This window comes from Varanus komodoensis, unplaced genomic scaffold (assembly GCF_004798865.1).
Source record: "Varanus komodoensis strain SLA01 unplaced genomic scaffold, ASM479886v1 scaffold5, whole genome shotgun sequence".
NCBI lineage: Eukaryota > Metazoa > Chordata > Lepidosauria > Squamata > Varanidae > Varanus > Varanus komodoensis.
Genome location: NW_025336087.1, coordinates 22,189,556 through 22,212,656, shown reverse-complemented (window position 1 = coordinate 22,212,656; position 23,101 = coordinate 22,189,556). Strand labels below are relative to the sequence as shown.

Below are 23,101 nucleotides of genomic sequence, written 5' to 3'. Positions count from 1 at the left end.
ATGTTATAAACTACTATAGGTAAACTGTAGAACCTGACATTTCAGAAGCATCTAATTTATGCAATAGATGTGTTTGTGTACAATTGCTTTCTCAGGCCAATCAATGTTACATTGAGTCTAAAGGATCCACATTACCCTGACCAAGATCTTGGAACTATATTATTGTCAGTGTTGCTGACACCAAAAGAACAACAGAGAGACATGGTAAGTGCATGAGAAGCATGTCAGGAAGTAAGTGTAGCTTCCCCACTAACTCTAAATGGATGCATAGAAATCACATATGTTTCTGTCACCATAGAATATTAAAAAGTGATCATTTTCTGATGAACTTCTATATAACCTTTCCCAGTGAATGTTTACAGGAACGGAACAGTTCTTCTTGGCTGCAGTTGCCCGACTTTCGGTCAGCCTTTTCCATAATATTTGCAGTATGAACAGAATTTTGATAGAACACTGGATTTAAACAAAATTTATTTCAGACAAAGGATTTTAGATCTAGTGCTGTGGCAGTCAAACTGCAGCCTTTCAGTTTTATTACACTTTCACTGTAATGAAATAAGTCATCCAAACACATCAAGTGCAGCTGCCAACAAGAAAACAACAATATCCCCATGCAAATAGTCATTTTTGTGGAATGCAGTGATTTTGCACTCAAACTGCAAATGTAAAAAGTCCCAGAAATCAAATTTGACCCAATATTCTGTGTGTCTACCTAATTCAACACCAATTAAAGGTGATTTTGTAGAGTTGGATTTACTGAAAACTGTCTAGATTTTTTAAAAAGCAAAATTAACCCCATGGAATCTCTGACTTTCTTATCCCTTGTGGTCTGGTGTAGTTTTATGATTCTGCTCCCTTTTTGGGGAAAATATTCTTTTGTTGCTCCTGCAAGCTGTTGAAATAGGGAAGAACTGGCACAAACAAAGCTTCAATGATGTTTAATATCTTCTCCTGCACCCTTAAACAAACTAATTCTAGGTTTACTTTATCTCTTTTGTCATATCAAGTAGCCAAATACACTTGAGCTAGCATGCAAACCCTGTGTCAAATTGAGATCTCTGAATAGTTTTAAATGTAAGTGCATAAATATAGTATTCTTATTTTCAGTTTTTACTATGCATACTATAGACTTTTAATTACAAAGTTTGCTGTGGCAGTGCAAGTAATTTTGTGATGGATATAAAATGGTATGCCCAGGCTGCATGAGACCTAATGATATGAAATATCTTGGTGGAATATTTTTAGTTTGCGTTGTATGATGGAATGATTAAATAGTGGCTTGTAGTGTAAGTAACTTTCAGTATGAAAGAGTCATTACAAGTAACATAAGAAATATGTGGTAAGGTAAAGATGGAAATCTTGTGCAAGTCATAAAAAATGGAGGAAATCACAAAACTTCTTTATAAAAGAGTCCTTAGTTAAACCCTCGTCTGTCTTAAGTATCTAAAATGTTGCACTCTATTTCTCCACTTAAATTTTGCATTCTCATCTTCTTTTGCAAGATACATATTTCATTCTCTGCTTTTGTTCAGTGTCTTAGTACAGATTGTTGTTCTACAGCTTTTGTGTTCAGACTTACGATCCTTTGAAATGCTGCATATGCTAATTTTTATATCAAAAGAGTTCATGCTTCTAAGAAGAACTTGGTGGCTGACTGCAAAAGGATTCATGTAGTTAAAACTGTAGGTGATAACAGTAGCAGAACACCACCACCTGTCTTTTTAGGTCAACTAATTTCTTATTTTTTTAGAAACTTTAATTCTGGTTTAAAAGATTATGGTGTTGAGACATCAATCCTGCATCATTTTTGTTGCAAAAGCAAACACTCAAATGACATACATGGTGTCATTTATGAAAGAGCTCTAAGATTTTTGTATGCATTCCTTGTCATACAGCAATTCTGCTGAACAACTGAACTCTTTAAGAAGGAAGGGGAATTTATGAGGTAGATATACATAGAGCAAATGGAAATTATTCTTCAGGATCTAGGACATCTAAGCTGCATATTGAAAAATAAAAGTTTCTATGGTGCAACTGAATTCTGGGGAACAGTACAATTCAGCTTGTTTAAATTTCTGTAATGTAAACATATGGGGAATGAAGAGTGCTACCTTCTCTCTGGCCAGTCATTGTTTCTATGACCCTCTAAATGTGGAGAGTGATTTTCTGGAGAGCCTCCTGTATCCATGGAGGCCCTCCTCCTTTATAGCACACAGATTGGGAGTGCCTTATAGAGTGTATATTCTGATCTGGTTCAGAGCCAAAATTATTATGTAAGCACGCATAGCCCTGATCCAAATTGGGACTATCATGCTTGAGGGGTGGGGGGAATGAATCATTTAACTTTTTCCACCATTTGCTTGCTGAAATTCTCCTCCTCATCAAAGCAAACCAAAGTTTCCTGCTGTAACTTGGGCTTGTGTACACTTATGCTAGTGTAAGGAAAAGGCTAAGCTACATGCTGCACAATTAGCATAGTGTTTGGCTTTAAAGTACAAATATTGCATAATAGCTTTCTGTTATGAGGACAAGCAGGCTCATGTGCTCCTTCTCCTAACAGTTTTGAAGCTGTATGTGGTCCCTTTGAGTCTTTGCAATGACTTGCCTTTGAATTTTGGCAGCATGAGAGCAAACATGCACTGGGCTCAAAACGTTACACAAAGTGGAATTTAGACCCCACTCCCTGGCAACAAATCAGTAGTTTAGATGCATTTTTTACACTTTTACAGTTGCACCTGTACATTTTATTGGTTGCAAGCCATTTTAAGAACTGCCTGTAGTTCAGTGCTAGAGATACAGAATTTTGTATTTGTATCTGAACATCTTCATATGTAGAAGATCTGAGGGTTCAGTCTTTGACATCTCCAGTAGTGCCTAGAAAAGCCCTTCCCTGAAATCCTGGTGCCGCCAATTACTGGTGACAAAATTTTCACTTTGCAAATTGTGAAGTCTAATGACAGCAAGTAAATACAAATAAAATACCTATATGTACTGCATAATACAATCCATGCACACTTTTTGAAATGTGAAAAACTTATGTTTGCAGTACATAATGATACCTCAATATGGAGAGCTAACCTACCACATTATGGGAAATGGAGAAAGCACAACAAAGGAATACTACTTCAGTGATATGCCTTTGTCATGCTTAGGTTGTAGTTCTGTCCTGCATTTAGAGAAAGGACAGATAACTTGTTTTAGTCTACAGTATCCATCAGTCCAGTCCAACGTTGCTAATGGTGAGAAATCATGGGAATTGTAGGATAAATCTGCAGAATCACAAGTTGCCTATCTGGTTTAGCATTAAAACATATATAGGATAGGGCTTTTTCTTTAGGAGACTTACATGTCAGTATTGGCCTACTGATGATTAAAAAAATAGTGTTCAGTTATATTATTTTAAAGACAAGTGGTTGAAAAGCAAAATACAGTTATGCATGATATATGTTTTGTACAGTTATATTACTTCGTGCAACTGATAGTGGGTTTTGAAAGTAATAAGAAATTTAATATTTTATCATTTTCTGTTGGATGGCAGTCTTGGACAATTGTTCCCATGGACTGCTGGTTGTATTCTAGATGATGATTCAGAATCAGCAAGTGAAACATATTTCAGTGAGATTGCAGAGGATGGGCTAGGCTAAGATTTTGAGATACAGGAGGAGGAGGAGGAGGAGGTGATTATTCCAAGGCCAGGCTCTTCACCAAGCCAGGTAGTTGCTGGAAATGGCCAAGATGTACAGCCGGGGCTACAAGGAGGGGTCTCTGTGGATGAGGAATTCTCAGATGCAGGCCACCCTCCACCCCTGCCTGCCATTGATCCCATGGCAAAGTGTCAACAGAGGGGCCCAGTTGAATGAGCAATGCGTGGAGAGGAAGTGTGCTTGCCTTCATAGAGCCTCCCCCCCCCCCGAGTGGTTGGGGCTCAGGCATGTTCATAAGGAGAGTTATTGGAGATGAACACTAGGATTGAGTTCTGCAAACTGCTCTGTGGTGCTCAGAGATCTGTTTTGGGTGATTTGTACTTGGAAGCAATAAAGAAAGTTTGCAAGGAAAATGGTCATTTGCTGGTGATCGCTGGAAGGAAGAACTTTGGTTCCCCCAGAACTAGTAAGTCCTGGAATTTCAACCTCACTGGAGATGTGAATATGCATTGCAATCTAGTGTTTTAAGATACATAGCTTGGCAATATCTGTTGTAAATTCTGCCCCAAAAAAGTACTGTGCAGTTCAATTAAGATTGTACCTAGAGTATTATCACTAAGATGTTAGCTGCTACCTCTGCTTTCAGGCTTAAGATCAATCCCCACTCTTGGCCTTTTAAAAAGGAGTTAAGATGTTTCTTTATGATTTGACCTTTTAAATAGTTATTTGTGCATTTAATATAGTTTTATTGATTATATTCATTTATTTAATATTTGATTTACTTTATCCTACTTTAGCAACTTTTGTGCAAGATGATTTGAAGATATTACAGATAAATTAATGGAAATATTTCTAGAATAATAATAATATTAAGCATTCTTTCTTTACTAAATTGTTCATCAGAACATAGTTGCAGTAGCACTAATTCAAAGAATTCTTAATTGGAAACATGTTTTTCCATAATTAGTATGAACACTCCAGATGTTTTAGAGTGTAACTGACACCATTTCCAGACAGCATGGGTAATAATAAGGATTATAGGAGTTACAGTCCAAGACTCTGGAAGGCACCAAGTTACCTAACTCTGTAAGATCCAAAAGCTTTTTCGCTTGACTAGTTCTCACACACAACATGAAGTGTAAATTCTAGAAGGATAACTATTGATTCTGAATTAAGGAATTGAAATATAATAGCAAATTGTGAATATCTAAACCATTAGGACTGCAAGCCTATACACACGTACTTGGGAACATACCCCATTGAAAATGTAGATAGTTATGCTATGAATCTAGTAACCAAAAAGTTGAAACTAAATGCTTTATGGTCTTATTCACTACATTGTGTATCTTATTAACTAACATGTTTCTATGTGTAAGAATATTGCATGTCATGCATGTATTGTGTATAGATGTATGAACATAGCTCTGTTTGTAAGGTGTTTGTTATTTGCTGAAATGAGCGCATGAGTTGTCCTTTTTATTTCTATTTTGGTTCTTTTAGCAGAGTTCAGTGTAAAGATCTCATCACTGGAGAACTTGCAAAGTAACTGTGAGTTCATTTGAGCAGCCTGTCTCCTTATCCTCTAGCCTAAGAATCCCTCTGACTAATGTTAGAAGGCATCGACTTTTCAGAAACATATAAGTGTTATCCTAAATCCTTTAGTACAAGCAAATCTCTGAAATTAAGATTTTAAAAAACTTCTCTCCCAAAGTGGGAATTCTCTTTAAAACAAAATGTTTTTTAAAGCTTCTGTTGTGATTCAGGAATTTTACCTGAAGTAACTACCTTATATTTTCATAAGAATACTAATGTTCTCAAGGCTAAAATCGAATTAGATTTTAAGATAGTTTACAGGCTTCATTCTTCACCTCTGCTATGGCTTGCTAAGTTTATTGAAGCCAATGACTATTATTTTAATAGTGATTTGTTTAACGAAAAGCATTATGTTTTCAGAAATACATGCTTTAATACTTTCAATAATTGACAAACAATACATTTTGATGTATAAAAGAAAAATAAAAGCCTATTAGGCTAGTATTCATTTTGTATTGTACTCTTTTATATCTTGCTTTGCTTTGTTTTTTACTTTTACTTTGTTTTGTTTTACTAACTGAAGTCAGAATTTGGGCCTTCAAAATTTGCAGTTTGAAAGCAATTTTTAATTCATAATCCATGATGAACAAAATTCTGGGTCTGTAAATTTTTCATTATACACACTTGACCTTCTGAACTTTCTTTTTCTGCTTTTTGTTTATTTCTCAAACATACCACTTAGAATTGTGGAGATTAATTGCAGTGGGAAAATTTTGAAAATACTTAATATCTAGACATATATATTTTATCTGTGACATGGAAGAGCTTACTTACAATTCTAGGTGGTGGGGTGAATGAAGAAGTGGATGTTGATGTCATCATTTACTCAGAGGGCGAGAAGATCTGCCAGTCTTCTTAACTACAAAAAGAGCTCTCTGTTTATTCTGAATCTCTAAATTCTCAATTGTTTACCATCCCAAGGCTTGAATGAAAGTTTAAATTTGAGTAATTCTAGGCTTTTGAAGAACCTAAGTCCTCTTTCACTATCAATCCCCATTCAGATATATTAGGTAAGAGGAGACCAAACCCCAACCTCTGTGGAAGGTGGTGTGTGTGCGCGGGGGTTCCCTTCTGGAAGGAAGTATATATTTTGGATACATGAATTCCAGGTTTATTTCATGGCATCTCCAGGTAAAAGAAATGTGGGTAGCTGAGTTGGTAAATCTGCTGGAGAACATGGAGTATGTAACTGGATATAGTCCAAGGAAGTTTATTAGGGCTTGGCTCTTTAGAGTTCTCTTTACATTAATGAAGTGAAAACTTGGGATACAGATTTGTTTACTCTGGTGTAACAATGCTTCATTCACTCACTTTCTTTCAGGGAACCTCCATGATGTTGTCATCAAAATGCTGTTCTCCTGTGTTTTCTCCTGGGTGCTTTGGTCTCATTTGAGACTACAGAAAATCCAGCATTTTGGGAAAGAATAGAACAGTAGCACTATCTCCACATACACATGTTTGTTTGTTTGTTTGTTTGTTTGTTTGTTTGTTTGTTAAGCAGCACCTTAGTGCAGTTCTTCCATTTCTTCTAAGAGGCATGGTTTTGATGTCTGCAGTGACGTATCAGGTGGTTCAAACTATTGTCCCTTAACTATTTTAGCATACTATCACTAGATAGTGCTAGTGCTATCTCTTGGCATAATTTTGTTCATGTATTTTTACATGAAACTCTTAATTCTGTTTTAAATATATATACAATAATGTTAAATTAAAATATATTTTTCTACATACTGAAAAATTGATTAAAATATGTTGCCTTTCTAGTCTGTACCATTTAGGATCATTTTAACTATTTTGAAGTTTTTTAAATGGCATGCTCAGAATTGTCTCTTCTCAGTTCATCTCATGCTCACAAGTGTGGACTGGACATAGTGCTTTTGTGTGTGTAAATCCTACTATCTCCCACCTGAAATTTGGGAGGAAATTGCAATTCTGGAATAAGGGAAGGGAGGGTCTGAGTAACATTAGGCTTTCATGACCAGACTAGCAATGGTCTGACTTGGTTATATAGGTTCATGTGTTTCTCTTCCACCTCTTTTGGGATATTCTATTTTCAACACTTTGAAAAATATCACAATCTTGCTCTTCTCAAACTAAGTTGCATTATTCCCTTTCATCGTAACTTAAGAGTGAAGGAGGGTATAAGAGGCATTTTAATTACATATAGGTTTTGAATAACAGCAGCGAGCAGTATTAATTACATAATTTTAAGCACCAGACTTCTTACCAGCTGTCTTTACTTTTTAGATGCTAATATGCATCACTTCACTTACTTCAAAATGTGATAGGTCCGTTCTGCTGTGTTTAGGATCCCTCCTAATTCTGCAGAGTGGAGCCCCAAATGCTTGTTTCCAATGTGATAGCACCACTGACAAGGAGAAGGATATTTTAAAAACCCCAAACGGTGAGAGAGATGCCACATTAGTTCTAAGAGACCCATTTGATGAGAAAAATACCTATTCTGTGAATTGAATCTTTACAGCCAGTTCACTGGCTTTTTCAGACCTCCTTCTATCTGTTGTATCTTAATTACTTCATTAATGTAATTTTCTGATTAGTTAAATCTGAAAATAAACTGAATTCTTGCCAGTCAAAATCATTGTAGCTCAACCACATGAACTAACATTCTCACATATAAAAGCACTAATTTTAATAACATCTAAAAATTGTGATTGATCTTAACATCTAGTTGATCATTGTTGTTTGTTCTTTTCAATCGCAGACATCTTCAAGTTACTTTCTCCTATTTTTATTTTCTCTCATAAAATAGTTTCACATCTGACCTGTGCTTTAGTGTGAATGATGCTTGTAGTTGTTTATGCAGCTGTTCAGAATGTGTCCGACACTTCGTTGTGTGTATTGATCATTAGGAAGATGATTGGCCTCCATATGAATGAGTAAAAGGTGATTTAAAATGCTCTATTTCATTTACAGACAATGCTAATGAGGAAGAGTTGGAAAAGATCAAGTAAGGTAATTCTTACCATGTGGTCTTGAGAAGAACTGTGATATTGTACATTGTGTCACTCGAGCTTAAAGTTGTGACACAGATTATACTCTGCAAACCTATTTGATAGTTTTGGTAATGAAACAGGCCATTAAATAATGAGACATACTTTGTTATATATAGTGTTATATATAGTAAAGCACTTTCAAATTATTTCCATTGTTGCAGATCATCAGAGTACATCTGACTAGGTACAGTACGAGGATCAGTTTACTTTAATATTTGTTTCGTATGCTGTGCCTATTTTTATAACAATAAGACTAAAGTGACTATCGCCTTGCACAGGAATGGAATATTGCCTACTGGTTTATAGTTGTTCCCACTTGGGTGTAGGTTAGGCTCTTTTAAAACTGGTCTTATTACATCTTCTTTAAAAAGGCTGGCACTACTCCTTTTCTCAAAGAAGAGTTTATAACCTCCTGTACCCAGTCAGATATCCCCTCCCTATTAGGAGTAATGTTATGAAGGGCAAGGGTCAGGCAGTCAGCTAGATTTGGCCAAACACTTTGTCCATGCTATTGGGCTTCAACAACTGAACTTTATCCAACAAAACCAAACAGGACAACTGTACTGATGGAACTACATTCATTGCAGTATCCAATTTATAACTGATCAGAATGACCTTATCTTCAGGGTGCTACACAAACTTGTGCAGCATCCTACCAAGCGATCTACCAATTCTGTCCCTGGCCCAACTTGTAGCTCCACTGAATGACACTGGGAAGATACAGTGATGGAGGAAAAGAAGTCATTCTTTTCCAACATTACTACCACAGAATAGGCTTAATAATGAGTTCTAACTTGTGTTAAGTCCGATTTGGCATGAGTTTTCCTCCATCTGTGCTCTAGCCATCCTCTTTCTTGCTTTGTTGCCCTCAGCTCAACCGCATACCAAGGAACTGTCTGGGTTCTGCTCAGAAGGAGAGGGCACTTGAGTGTGATCATGTCCAGTGCCTTGGTCATCCCTTTATACTACGGAGTGGCCAGGGCTTCGACAGGAGCACTAGCAGGGAAATTCCCCAGAGCCCTCTAGAGTCTATTAGCCTCTATGGGCAAGCTATTTTAAGCCTTACAGAGAGGAAGGGCTGCTGAGAGTCTAAACCCTAGGAAGTGGTTTGAATATGACAGTGGTGGACATGTTAATTCTCCCACTCCCAGTTGAGAAAACCAGATCAAGACTTTATCCTCTTGGAAATAAATACATGTTGAGACAGCCCCAAAATGGTAGCCTCAAAGCCCTCAGCTGTTCTAGATTCAGAATCTTCATCATGGAAGCTGAGATTTCCCGAAACCATCATTCTGGGGGTCTTCAACACCAAATCCATGAGCACTTTCATCAGCTGAGGCAGGAAGTTTGAACTGTTGCAGGATGGAGGTACACCGGCAGAACCCTTAATCTATCTCAGATACCAAATAGAAAGTACAAATGCTCAAGATCAGCACTCAAACAGACAGGAATCCTGCCGAGGGGAATAGAATTCTTATAAACCATAACAAGTGTCTGAGCTCTCAGTTGATGCTGCACTGAGTACCTCTAGGTGCACTGAGTATCTCTAGGATACAACTAGGCGAGACTAAGCTCTCGCATTCTCCCAACCAGACCTTACCAATGCATACCAGATCAGCCATCTCCTCCACAATTAAATCATTATTCACATTTCCCCTTCTCAATATTACTAGCTATGGAATTGTGTGAAGACATCCTAATATTAAATGGTTTATAGAGTGGCTATGAGTTGCAGCAATTCCTATTCATTTATTTGACTGGTACTCCTCTTTTCTATAAAAATGGCCATCAAGACAGTTTACAGTCTTGATAAATCTTGATATTACAATAAGACATTTTAAACACTTAAAACAGTAACACAGGAAAAATAGCCTCCCATCCAACCAGCTCGCTTATGCACCAAAAGCACATTTGAATCAAATAGTGTTTGCCTACTCATGGAAGAACAGCAGAGGGGGAATGACCCTAATCTTCCTCAATGGAGTTTTATAGACAGGGAATGGCCACCCAGAAGGCCCTTGTTGTGTTGCCACCAAACACACCTCTGAAAGGTCTCAGAAGAAGGGCCTTTCCAAAAGATTTTAAGAACTGGGTGAGTTCGTATAGGAAAAGGGGGTCTTTCAAGTATCCTGGTCCTAAATTATAGGTCATAACCAGCATGGTGAACTTTGCTCATAAACAGATTGGTAGCCAGTGAAGCTCCAATGAGTGACATGCTCTGTGTAACCTGCCTGGGTTACAACATAAGTACCGTTGTCTGCCACTCTGTGTATAGAAATTGATGGTAGCCATCACTGGCTGTGTTATTGTACAACCTGGTTTACACTGACACTTCCATACACATATAATCACATATGTAAGGAATGTCAGGGGTGATTACACAGATAACAAAAGCAACTGACTTGCATGCATGAACCAAGTCTTATGAATTTCCTGTGCTAGCCTTGTTCACAGGAACACATTTGTAAAAAGCTAAAATGTACATCAGAAAAATGCACATGAACTTGGTATCTAATGGTTCCTGAGTACAAAAGTACAAAGCAGGCTTAATGCAGATGAGCAGGAACACAGATGCATAAAAAATCTGGTTATTTTGTCAGGATTGAGGAATAACTGATCCCCTAGTGTAATGTCACAGCAAAAGATAAATGCAAATTTAATGTGTCCTTTGCAGTCCTACAATATTGGTGGCTCAGTTATTTTGCAATCCTGACAAAATACCCTGATTTTTCTTCATTTGTTTCTTGCTGATCTGCACTGAATGATTTAGATGTTAATACTATGTCCAAATTTGGTAATTCATCTTAAAAAACAAAACAAAACCTTCCCACTGAGAGAAGTACGAAGAGTCACACCAGGATTTTTTATGGAATGTAGATTTTGCCATATGAGAAAAATTTGTGATTCAGCATATGTAAGGGAGAACAGGAAAAAATGGACCCCAACAGTTATGTTAAACCACCTAGTTTAGTATCTAATTGAATATCAGCCATTAATATTACTATAGAGTAACTAGAAAACAGGCTTTGGTGTTTCATATTCTTTTTAAAATAGAAAACAGGTTTGGATCTGAAGTCACTTTTCATTCACCTGACAGTGTGTGTTAGGATTTCTGCTAACTTCAGCTACAGTCTTCCCTCCCCCGTAATACTTCATATCATGCTGGTCTTGGGTGGCAAAAGAAGCTGTAAAGAGAAGAACAAGGTGGAAAAATCCAGTCCCATGAACATGAATGCTCTTCTATTTACAGAAAGAGAGTTAGAACCCAAGCCACTGTGTTCAAATGGAAATTGAATATTTTTATGAATTGTATGTTATGGCTTTTGTGCTTCAGTACTAGCCCAAAATGGTTAGCGTGTTTCCAAATTCCTTGGAGTAACTGCTGATGTGAAATTGTGCCTCACAATCACAATCTTTTCATAGGCTAAATGAAATTTTTTCTTAATGTTTAATGTCCGGTTACTGTAAGAGCAGAAAGAATTTTCTTCAAGTTGAATTGTCTCAATTTGCTTTGACTTCAGTGGTGACAGAGCACCTGGAGTTGTGCATACTTAGTTAAGTCTTGCCACGTTCCCATTTAAGGAGGGTTAAACCTTTGGGAGCGTTATTTTTTCCACTAGTCTAGATCATCAAGTCAAACTACATCATGAGTGATAATAGGGCCTGTTTTTATGTACTGTCTGAAATTAATGATTCATACAAGTGATTCCTGTTAGCTAAGAGAAGAGAGCTAAGTGGTCCATTTAATTTTGCCAGTTTCAAGTGGCTTAGAGAGCATTCCTTGGTCCCTAACTGTGTCTCCAAGATCCATAGGAAGCTGTGACTCCCCCCCCACCCCTCCACTGAGCTCCAGCCTCAGAGGGAGAAGATCTGCTGATGCCGCATATATACCACATAATCCACATAAACTCCCACAGTGACTCATTCTCCTGAGACTAGAACCACTAAAATGGGTATGGATATTCTCCAGAATGGGAAGATGGGAAGAACAGGGGTGGCTGGGATGTGGCAGTGGCTGGAAGAGAGAAGACATGAATTCTTTAGTCTTTCAGCCCCCACCTTGGAAAAATTTAGATTCAGTCAAGAGCACATTTATATGAATGATGTTTTCTGTGTCTACAGAAGGGGAAAATAGAAGCATAAAAATGCAAGAATACTCCCATCACATTTTCAGCCTGTTAGCAAGTTGTCAGGGGCATAGGAGCACAGCTTCCGGTACTGGAGGTTATGTTCAGGCAGGTTAGGATTGCACTCTTAGTTAAAAAATAAAACATTCTGCTGTTGGAATTTTATTTGAAACTGTCATGATATAGCCTCAATCATTTCCCCCTCAGCGGATATTTCTGACAGATACTGCTTGGTCATTTTACCACAGGTCTCTTTGTCTGCTCATTATAGCCATAGCCAGTGCAAGAAGACAGCAGATAGATTTGCACTCAATACTTTCTCCGCTTTCCATTTTGAAAGAAGTCCTAAGCTAATTTTATTATTGCATAAACTTGAATTCATAATTCAGCCTTTTCTAACTTGGCAACCTGCTTTTTTGTGTGAGAGTTTGTTGAACTGGATTTTCATCTAAAATTACAAATTTTCATCACATACATATGTTAGCATTATGATAGCTGCTAACTCATTGTTGTCATGTGGACTCTGATGATCTTTCCCATATCTTTTTCATAATAATAACTGAATATGCACCTCTTTTTGTGTGTCCCTTTTAACTGAAGTTTATTATTAAGGTCTAGTTGTGGCTGGTTGTCTAGTGGTTCAGTTTATTGTAGTTTTTCAATTAATCTATTTGAATATTCAGTAAACCTGAGTATTATTCATCTATTTAGTGGTGGGAAGGAGGAAGATTCTGGAGATTGGAAAGGGGGAAAAATGTCCTTAGCGCCTTTCCTTCTTTTTGAAACATCCTTCATAATACAGGGAAGGTGGCTTTTTAAACTCACAGCTTACATTCCACTCAACCCTAATCCAATTCTATCCCTGGATATTTACTACAATCTATTAAGCACTCCCCTCTTGTCCCCCATCCCTCAGTTTTCTTTTTCCTGCCAATTGACACCTCAACATTCAACATTCAATATCACATGAAAGGTCACAAATCCTTCTTAGGCAGTTCTGAGGATTTAAAGGTTTTCTTTTAATAATAAACTTCTATTTAAATATTACGTTCTGAAGTATGTAGAAGCCATGACCTGCTTTTGGGTGGCCTGTTTTGTTCTAAATTGATATGCACTCCACCACAGGTTTACTGTTGGAGTGAATAATATGAGAAATGATTAACACATTGTCATGCACTATCAAATATAACAAAAGAATTGAAAGCATTTATTTCTACCCTATAAATAATTGCCATATTTTATGGCACACCTTATATCTAAAAAGTATGATGATATTAACAGTATAAACCTCTTGTCTGATAGAGTGTTCAAAATGAACAAGTGCAAAAACAATCTGTTTTCTTGATGAGTGTTGCATTCCTCATACTTAAGGCTATATAGAGTATGCCACATGGGTATAATAATCTGTATTTTATTGCACCTGTGAGTGAAGCCTCTTTTGATCGGGGTAATGGTAATGGTCTGGAATGTTCACAAATATTCTGACAGTTTATGGGACCCCGTATATGTTGGCAACATATAGGTATGTGAGGGAGTGTCACATGGAGGTCTGTTTTCCCCTGCAGAGGAGGGCAGGGCGTGTTCCAGTGGAGCAAAGCTCAGGGAACCAAGGTTCAATTTAGATGCCAGGAAGTACTTCCTGACAGTTAGGACCCCTAGGGTATGGAATGGACTTCTACAGGAGGTGGTTGAAGCCCCATTGGTGAGGGTGTTCAAGGATAGGCTGGATATGCACATGGTAGGCATGTCATGAGTGGAGTCGGCTGGAGCTGGGGGTCAGACTAGATGGCCCAGGAGGCCTGCTTCTGACTTGCCCTGTTTCTGTGTTTCTATGTTTCTGTATTGTGTAGCTGCAGTGCACCATCATAGTGGGGTGATGACTAAGATGGTCTAAACAGATAGAAAAGCAATAAAGACTCAGAAACCAAAATAATTCTTCTGTTCATTCTTAGGTTGGAATCTTCATAAAATGTGTGTGTTGGCTAAAGCAATGAAAGGCCAAACTAGATATGATATTAATATATAGTTGGATGTTGTGATTCTTGTTTTAAATTAAATTGTGTGCACTGCAGTTGTGGACTGTCTGCTTAGGATCAGGACCACAATGCAGAAAGAAAATATTAAATCTTTGGCATAGCCTTAGTCCTAATCTAGGCCCCTCTACACAGCTGCTATTTAATGCTGCTATGCTAAACTGGTTTTTTGATGCAATGTGCCTTTGCAAGAGCTGAACAGGGCTATTAAGGACAGGACATTATGGAGGAAATTTATTCATAGGGTCCAATAATTTGGAGATGACTTGATGGTATATTACTGCAAAGCAATACATGATTGGACCAAAAGTCATCTCACAAAAAATTGTTTTTAGTTTAATACTGTTATTCTTTAGTCTTTCCATTGCATTGGCAATCAGTTATTGTAGTACTTCATACTACCACAAAATCAGCTTAAGATTTATTTGGTAAAATCAAAATGAGTGACTACAGGTGATAACCAGCAATAACTAAGGAGAATTCAAGCAATATAGTGCCTTTGATTACAAAAAAATAAGCAGAAGGGAAATAAGATTAAGAAGGCTAGATTGACTGAGATTGTATCTAACCAATTTGCAACAGTTATGTATAGAGTGATGTTGGCTAACGGATTGTATTTGTTTTATGTAGTCATCTTCTGGGTACGCAAATGTGAAATCAAAGTTTGGGAGACTGCTAGAGAAGCTGCTCAGTTAGGTTGTTACTCATTTTAATTGCAGATCAGACAATTGCAGACAGTCAGTTACATGTCATCATGTAACAGCATTAAAATGATTCTTTGTTGGCATAACATAAATAGTCTGCTAACTGCCTGAAGTGGATGGTGTTTCTCCTGACTCATCCAAACAGTCTTACCTGTATGTATTTCTAGAGAAGAGCAGTGCTTGGGAACAAGATGATACTTGGCTTCACTGTTCTTGGGGCCACCAAAGCTGCACCCTTAATTTTTAGTATGAATGTAGGAGTTTCACTTTTTTTTTTGACATGCAGAAAGAGAAATAGTGCCAAAAGGTCAAGTAGTCTACCCCCACACTTGGGATATTCCTAGAACACCCTGCATTTTGTTTCAGGGATTTAGAGGCTAGGGCTACTTAACTAATGGTGTTGGTTTGGTATGCCCATGCTGGACACAATCAGCTAATTTTCAGGAATGTGTGTCCATCTGGAGACAGCTTGGATAGGCTGTAGAAACTGACATCACTGGGCTCAGCTTAATCTCCTTAGCTCAGGAAGCGGATCAGTTGGGGTGGCCGGATAAAGATGGAGAGAGAATGGCAAGCTTTTAGAAAGGATTGACATCTGATAGCTTCCCTGTGTGGTACTCAGCTAGTGCAGCTGGGGAAGCTAGATTCCAAGGAGAGCATGGAACATACTTAATGGAGGTTACCAATTCAGTGTGACTGAGGACTTCCCTCTGGATTACAGCTGGAGGCAGAGCCTCTTTCGTATCCTTTCCTCCTCAGAAGGATGGGAATAAACAGGATACCCAAAACTAAATCTTAAATGAGAGTACCCCTTACCACAGAAAAGATAAAAAGGAGTTTCTATTATATTTTTTAAATGAATGGCTCTAAAAACATAATGTCATGTAATGAAACCATAAAGTTAGGCTCTGTGTAGGTTTTTCATGTGATGGAATCAAAACACTCAGCAGAATGTGACTATTATAATATACCAACAACCCAGTAATGTTAATGGAAATAATGTGTAGAATCTTCATGGTACATTTAAAAGACAACAGGTGCAGTCTACTAATGACATAACTATCAGTGGTTGTATAGGCAGAGCATATACCATGAAGACTGGGCATATGGCAGTGATGTACAGATCAACAGGTATAACTTTCATTGGTTAAATCATGCAATCATAACAAGGCCAGAGACAAACCCTCTTTTTTAGAAATCAGCATGTGTGCATCTTTGAAATGTAGCTGAACTGAACCAGACACCATTCCAGAGAGGGACAGTCGAATCTTGACAGATAACAGCAGCTCAGACAAAGTGCAATTCACACCAACCCACCTCATCCTCCTCCCCTCCTTCCCAACATCTTCTTTCTCTTTGGTATGCAGGCAGAAAAGATCATGCCATTGTAACTTTTAACTATTGGAAAGTATTGACTGTGTAACATGTAACTCTTTAATGATCAATGTATAAAAGGGCCAACTGAGGACTGCTCAGGTGTACCATCTGGAATGATTCATTAGCAGCCGGTTATTGTCAAGAATAAATCTTTTAAAAGAAAACCTTCCCCTCTTGTGTATTTTGGGCATACGCATGGACCATTTGGTCAACAGAATCTACTTACAGTCACTATAAAATATACTACCATTTATCTGATGAGATATCAGCTGCTTCTAATATCTGTCAGTGTCCTACTTTGGTAGAAAATTCCACATGAAGAGTCCTTCATTGATCATTTGTATGCCCTGGCTGTATTTTTAACAGAACATTTTGGCTTGGAAGCAAATTACAAAGGTATTATTTGCTTGTGATTTAGCTTAATCAGGATTCTCTCTGCACCTGAAGTTTCAGACCCAGAGCATACGTCTGTCGGACCTTCACAGAAAAGCTCAGCTATGGAGAGGAATAGTTAGTATCACTTTGATTGAAGGTCGCGAACTCAAAGCCATGGATCCAAATGGGCTCAGCGATCCCTATGTGAAATTCCGTTTGGGACATCAGAAGTACAAGAGTAAGGTAACTTCTTTGAACTGTTTTCTCAGGTGGTAGAGGTTTTTAAATGTACCTTCAATGTACATATGTTAAATAGAATCACAGTTTTCTTACATTCTTTCAACTCTCAAACTGAAGTTTTGAACAGCCATTGGTATAGTAGAGACTTTTGTCTTTATGCTTAATGCTCCCCCTTCCCATCTTCTGATAATAATGGGTATTATTTAATTCTTTTCAAAAAGTATAAGTCAGCCCTTTTGTGTACAGGAGCATTTCTGCTCCTCCTTTATTGTGGGGCCTTGGACCAACTGCTCCACCAGTGTCCATACCCCAATTTTTATATGTCTTTATAGGGATTTCAGCTTTTCTTCAAATAGCAAACATTATCTCCCATACTCCCATACTCAGTACTGCCTGTTGAAAATCCTGTGAACTTCAAAAGTGGTTTTCTAAGGGTGCTACAATTGGAGAACTGAGCTTCAGTGTGTCACTGAGTACATGGGACCTTCTGCAGCATGCAAAGTATGTGCTTTATGACTCAGCTATGGCCCTTCACCTTCTGTGGGCAGTGCTTGTTGACATTAGGTTGCTTCCTCATAAACAGCATTATATGACTTTAGTCCAGGAGGAGAAGCCCAGCCTGGCTCTTATTTGTTGCTGATATCTGACTTACTCATATCCCGGCGAAGTTGCACCATGTGAATGGAGTTCCAGCATAGGGAGGATAAGTTAGGGAGCTGGAACTATGATGCACAAATATCATTGTACTGGTTTCAAGTCATCCAAGCACCCTTTATCAAGTATTCTGCTGGGGTACTGCCCACCACAGTGACCAAAAGTTTTTCCTAGCAGGGCTTGCAGAGCAATTCTTGAGAATAATTTGAGAACCCCAGGACCATCAGATACAGTTCATCTTTGCAGTCTCTATATATCTTCACAAGAGCTCTGCATCTGGATGGGGCCCATTGTCAGGAAGATGTCCAAGATAAACTTATCCTGGTAATATTGAGGAGGGTTCCCACCTTTGGTTCTCTTATGACCATCTCTTAGCTTGGCATTTACCATTTCGACTTGTTTCTTGCCTGTGCTTCTTAAACCTTTCTTCTTGAATACTCTGCTTTTTCCATGTTTTTACCCTAACTTCATCCTTTTCCAAAAAAGACAAAAACAAAACAGTTCTCCCCCCTTCTATTAACTCCCCCCTCCTCCCCTTCTTCATGGCCCAATATTTTGTTCTTCTGTTTTTCCTCTTCTTTCTTCCCCAGTTGCACTCAAGGTGGCATTTCAGAAGTGTGTTCTCTGTGGGAGTTATCTCCCTCCCAGAGATGAGCCCTCTTTGTGTATCTTCTGCCTCAGAAATGGGCACCTTGTGAAAGCCTGTCCTCATTGTCAGGCCTTCTCCAAGCAGGCCTGGAAAAACCATGCTAGGTATCTCAAGGCCAAGCTCTGGAGTCACACTCTCCAGGCCACTGATGTAGCTTCAGCAGTGCTTGGAGGGCATGTACCAAGTCGAGAAGATGGAGATTCCATTGGTGCTGCAACTTCCCTGAATGAATTTGGTCATTGTAGAGTCAACACGGGGCTGTTCACGGTAGGAGCGTTCAACACCAGTGTACAAGGAAAGAAGCTGTCTGGAATTGTTGGTGAGGCAGATCTACATGGATGAGTAGCATTGGCCCTTCGTATATTTTTAATTGATTGATTAATTATATTGATATACACCTCCATAGCCCACAGGATTTTCTGGGAGGTTTAAGTGAAGCTACTATGTCCTGCTACTAACTGTTCCTCTGGGAGAAGATGGGTTCCCTAGCACAAAACCTCCCAGAGGAATTTTGAGACCCATGCAGATTAGCAAGGCCTATCACCAAGTTGACTGTGACTCAAGGGCCCTCATCAACATGGTGGCAATTCGGTACCAGGGTTTGGGCTATGGGTCTTTCCCAAAAGGCTTGCTCCAGAATGGAGGATTTGATGGAGAGGGCCTCATTAACACTCACATGGTCAAGCAGCTGGATGCTGTCCACAAGGCCAGGACAGTATCCAAGATGTGCTTCTCAGCCCTTCTGCATCAGCAGGCACATAAATGGACTTGGGAACCCATTCTCATACCAACCCAGGAGCCAATATTTCTGGACTGTCCACCAGAAGCCTTTGGCCCAGATGCAAAAGAGTGATGTGACCTCCCAGTTCCAGCAGCAGAAGAGGAGGCTAGACACCAATAAGAAGCAGCAGCATTGACTGGCACAGCCAGCCAGTCTCCTTGCTTGGATCTGACTTGATGCTATACACCAGAGGACTTAACCATCCTCCAAGTAAGGTGTACCTGGCAGTGGTCACACTATTATTCCACCCACTAATCAACAGCCTTTAATTCTTTTCCTATTTGCTGTCACACTGGTTCCTTAAAGAGTTACAGAATCTTGTCCCACAGCTCTGCTCCTTTGTTCCCCACTGGTGCCTATTGGAGGTTTTGCAGACACTTATGAAGCCACCCTTTCAGCTACAGGCCACCACAAACTTGAGACTCCTCTCATGGAAGGCAGTCTTCCTTGCAGCTATCACATTGGCTAGATAGGCTGGTGAGTTAGGCATCTTGTGCACTGATCAACCCTTCAACCTCTCTTTTCTCTCTAAGGTGGCATTGCCATTTTAACTGAACCAGGGCATTGTTATGTCAGTGTTTTTCCCAACACCGGCAAAGTGGCATTCCAAGTCTTTTTGCCTGTCTCAGAGACTGGATGTTACAGTGAAAGGTCTAAGGGCAAGCTGGTTAGCTTCCAGTAACTTGCGCACTGGGTGCTCAAGACTATTGTGCTTGCCTACCAGCTGTTACATTTTACCTGTTACATCCCCCCCACACCCCAAAAAAAGGTTGACTGGAAAATGCTGGAGGTTGTAGGCTTTTTCTTTCCTAAAGAGGAATATGATTTCGCCTTATTATCTTTGAAAAGAAACAAGATAGATCTTCAATCTTTTCTTCCTTCTGCATAAGGTAAAAAGGGCAAAGCTATGAAACTGGTAAATGCTGTATCTGATCATTATTATCCATTAAAATGGCATTGTTTTGTTGTATTTCTAGCATGAAGGGTGTGATTTTCCTCTAGAGAATTTTAAGAAAATATTTTAGGAAACCCGAAAAATAGTTAAATTATTTACTATCCTAAAGAGGATACCAAGTTTGGCTTGAGCATGCCTTATTTCCTAATTAAATGTTTCAGAATGATTTCTGCAAGCATTTATTGTTTCCAGAACTCCTTCTTAGCTGCTTCAAAATATTCCGGAAGGTAGAAGACTTCACAGCTTTACACCTTTCTTTACTTTTTTCAGATTATGCCAAAAACATTGAATCCTCAGTGGAGGGAACAGTTTGACTTGCATCTTTATGAAGAACGAGGTGGGATTATTGACATTACAGTGTGGGACAAAGATGCTGGCAAAAAGGATGACTTCATTGGCAGGTTTGTCTAACTATGAATAATTTATGTTCCGAGAATTGCTTGAGCTGTAGTTCTCAATTAATTCAAGTAAGCTCTTGCTGTTGAAAAAGGAGGATGAAGATCTTGAAATTACTTTAAGGCACAATCCTATAGCCTCCTGACATTGTTGGGGAACATAGGGTTATTTGGAGTCCCAGCTTCAAGGTCCTGTGATGTTCTTGTTGGGACTTGAAGCTAGGACTCCAGTGGCTGTGGTCCCGCCCTGTCTGCCCCACCCCTCCTTGCAGGCAGCACAGAAAGAACCATACCACCTGCTTCTCTGAGGTTGCAAATTGGCCTTGGATAGAACCAAAAGGATCTACTTGTGAGGATGAGCTTTATGCCATATTCAGACTGAGCCCAGTTCTCCTTCCTTTCCACTTCACGCCACTTCATCTAGATGGCCCACTGCATGAAGGCTGATGGGGGTGAAGATTTCCACCACACCTTGTATTTAACTCAGTGTATTCTATGAAGGTACATCTTCAGATTTGGAGGGCTATGTGTATTGAGGGCAAGAGGGCATTGGGTTGCACCCTCTGTTAAATCTCTTCAGTTTTATATAGAAAATAATTTTCCTTGACCAGTAGGTGGCAGATCATACCAACGAAAAAGTATCCCTTTTCGAAGTTGAGTTGCAAAAGAATCAAGCTGCAGGAAGTTCCATTGGTAATATTTGGAAGGAAATGCTAACCAAGGATTGGCCATTCCTTATAATAAAACATTTTGTGATGGCGTGTGTGTGTGTAAAACTGCTCAATATTTGTTCTGCCAGTGAGAATTTTCTGGATGAATTGATTTGAAGTAACTGATATACATCCTTATCACTACTCTCAAAAGAGAATTATTTGTTGTTAAGTGGTAAATCCTTCCTGTTTGTATCTGTTGACTTCAGATTCAGAAGAACTTTACAGAAATTGGATTCAGATACTCAATTAGACCACTAACTGATATTATGGACTAATTTTTTTCCTAATGATTGGCTACAATTTCATCATAGTGCTAAACTGTAGTTGGTATTCATTAAACAAACTAGGATCTGGCTCCCAGACTGTTAAAGATAGCATGGTGTATTTCCTGTAAAGTGCTTTACTTCCATCTGCCTTCCCTATGACTACCTGGGTACTGTCTGTCATTCTCTACATCAATTATTTCCTCTGTGAATAATGTAAAAGTAATGTCTGGTTTTTTTTCTTGCATTCATATTAAATGGTGAATATACTGAAGTGAAAACTTGAGTATAAAAAGTAGACAGAAATGTATTTATTTTCTTCTTATGAGAGTAGTAGCTTTTAATGGTTAAAACTCTATTTTAGAAGCTGTAGCTTGGCATTTCATCTCACAAAATTCATTTTGTGGGATTTATGTGTATACTTAAGCCCTGGAACATCCTGACTGTTGTTTGCTGTGAACTTAATTTTCATGCAGGAGATAAGGTCAGCCTTGGCTGCTCATTATTTATTGGGGAGCAGCTTTTTGCTGTTCTTCTAATGGTGTTTCTTCCTGGGCATGTTGAATTCTCAGGTGTTTTGCAGCCTGCTTTGCTATCCACCAGTTCATGCAATTTATTGTTAGTATTCCTGTAGACTTCAGAGAGCATCTCCATTGCCATGGTACCGCAATAGTAAGAGAGCTTCCCTCTTGCCAGCAACTCCTCCTCACTTACCCTCTTTAGCCTCTGTAGTTGTAATGGACCCAGTGGAACTAAAGAAGCTCCTGTCTGTATTGCACAAATGCCCTAGTGTAGCATTTATACACTATGGTATTGGCAGGATAAAAGCACCACAACTACAGCCTGCTGCAAGCACAAGGGAACGGATTTTGCTGGAATGGAGTTCGTGCCTCACATTTTATGCATTCCAAAGCAGAGCACTAGTCCACAGAATGAGGTCACTGAATAGATTCCATTGTTCATAATGTAATAAAAAGAGTCTAAAAAGCAGTGTATATCTCCAGTAGAACTGGAAACTAATAGTTTTCCTGCAGCATACCATGATGGGGTCCACATGAGGGCTGCATATTTGAATGGTCCCCTAAGGGAGTGTACCATTAAAGCCTGCATATTTGAATTGTACTCCAGAGGAGGCAAATTTTTGTAGAGATTTTATCAGGGAAAAGGGTAGGTAGTAATCTCCACACCCCCACAGCACATGCATGAGCATTTGTGCACTTGCGCGCACTCTCTCTCTCTCTCTGCCTCTTCATCCAATGCAGAAGCATTTAGCCATACAACTTGTGACTGAAGTTGTAGTGAGAAGTTAACCTACTGTTTAGCTTCCTAACCAATGATTGGAGCTTGCAACACCATTTAAAATGTCAGGATACATCCTGTAAGCCTTGTGTGGAAATTTGATTACCTTGTCTGGGATATTTACACTGGGAGAGATGGGGCTGTTACCATGGCAACTATTGTCTCTCCTCCTTCCTTGTATACTTGAAAAAAAGAGATACCTGGTAGGTTGGGACTGTTTAAACTTTGTAAGCCATGATTTAAATAGTGTATTAAAAAAGAAAAAAATGTTTGAGTATTTTGGGG

At 38.8% G+C, this 23,101-nt stretch overlaps 1 protein-coding gene across 4 annotated transcripts in view; it reads left to right on the top strand.

The window, feature by feature from the left end:
- MCTP1 (multiple C2 and transmembrane domain containing 1) overlaps positions 1 to 23,101 on the top strand; it is a 158,991-nt gene that overhangs the window by 15,241 nt on the left and 120,649 nt on the right. For 2 of the 4 annotated variants that reach the window (XM_044446288.1, XM_044446290.1), the window contains exons 4-7: positions 96 to 204; positions 8,172 to 8,210; positions 16,940 to 17,110; positions 20,417 to 20,547. In XM_044446288.1, the coding sequence (XP_044302223.1) occupies positions 96 to 204; positions 8,172 to 8,210; positions 16,940 to 17,110; positions 20,417 to 20,547 (450 nt within the window). Of the gene's footprint in view, positions 1 to 95; positions 205 to 8,160; positions 8,211 to 16,939; positions 17,111 to 20,416; positions 20,548 to 23,101 lie in introns of those variants that run through there. The other 2 variants (XM_044446291.1, XM_044446289.1) reach the window with 2 other exon arrangements.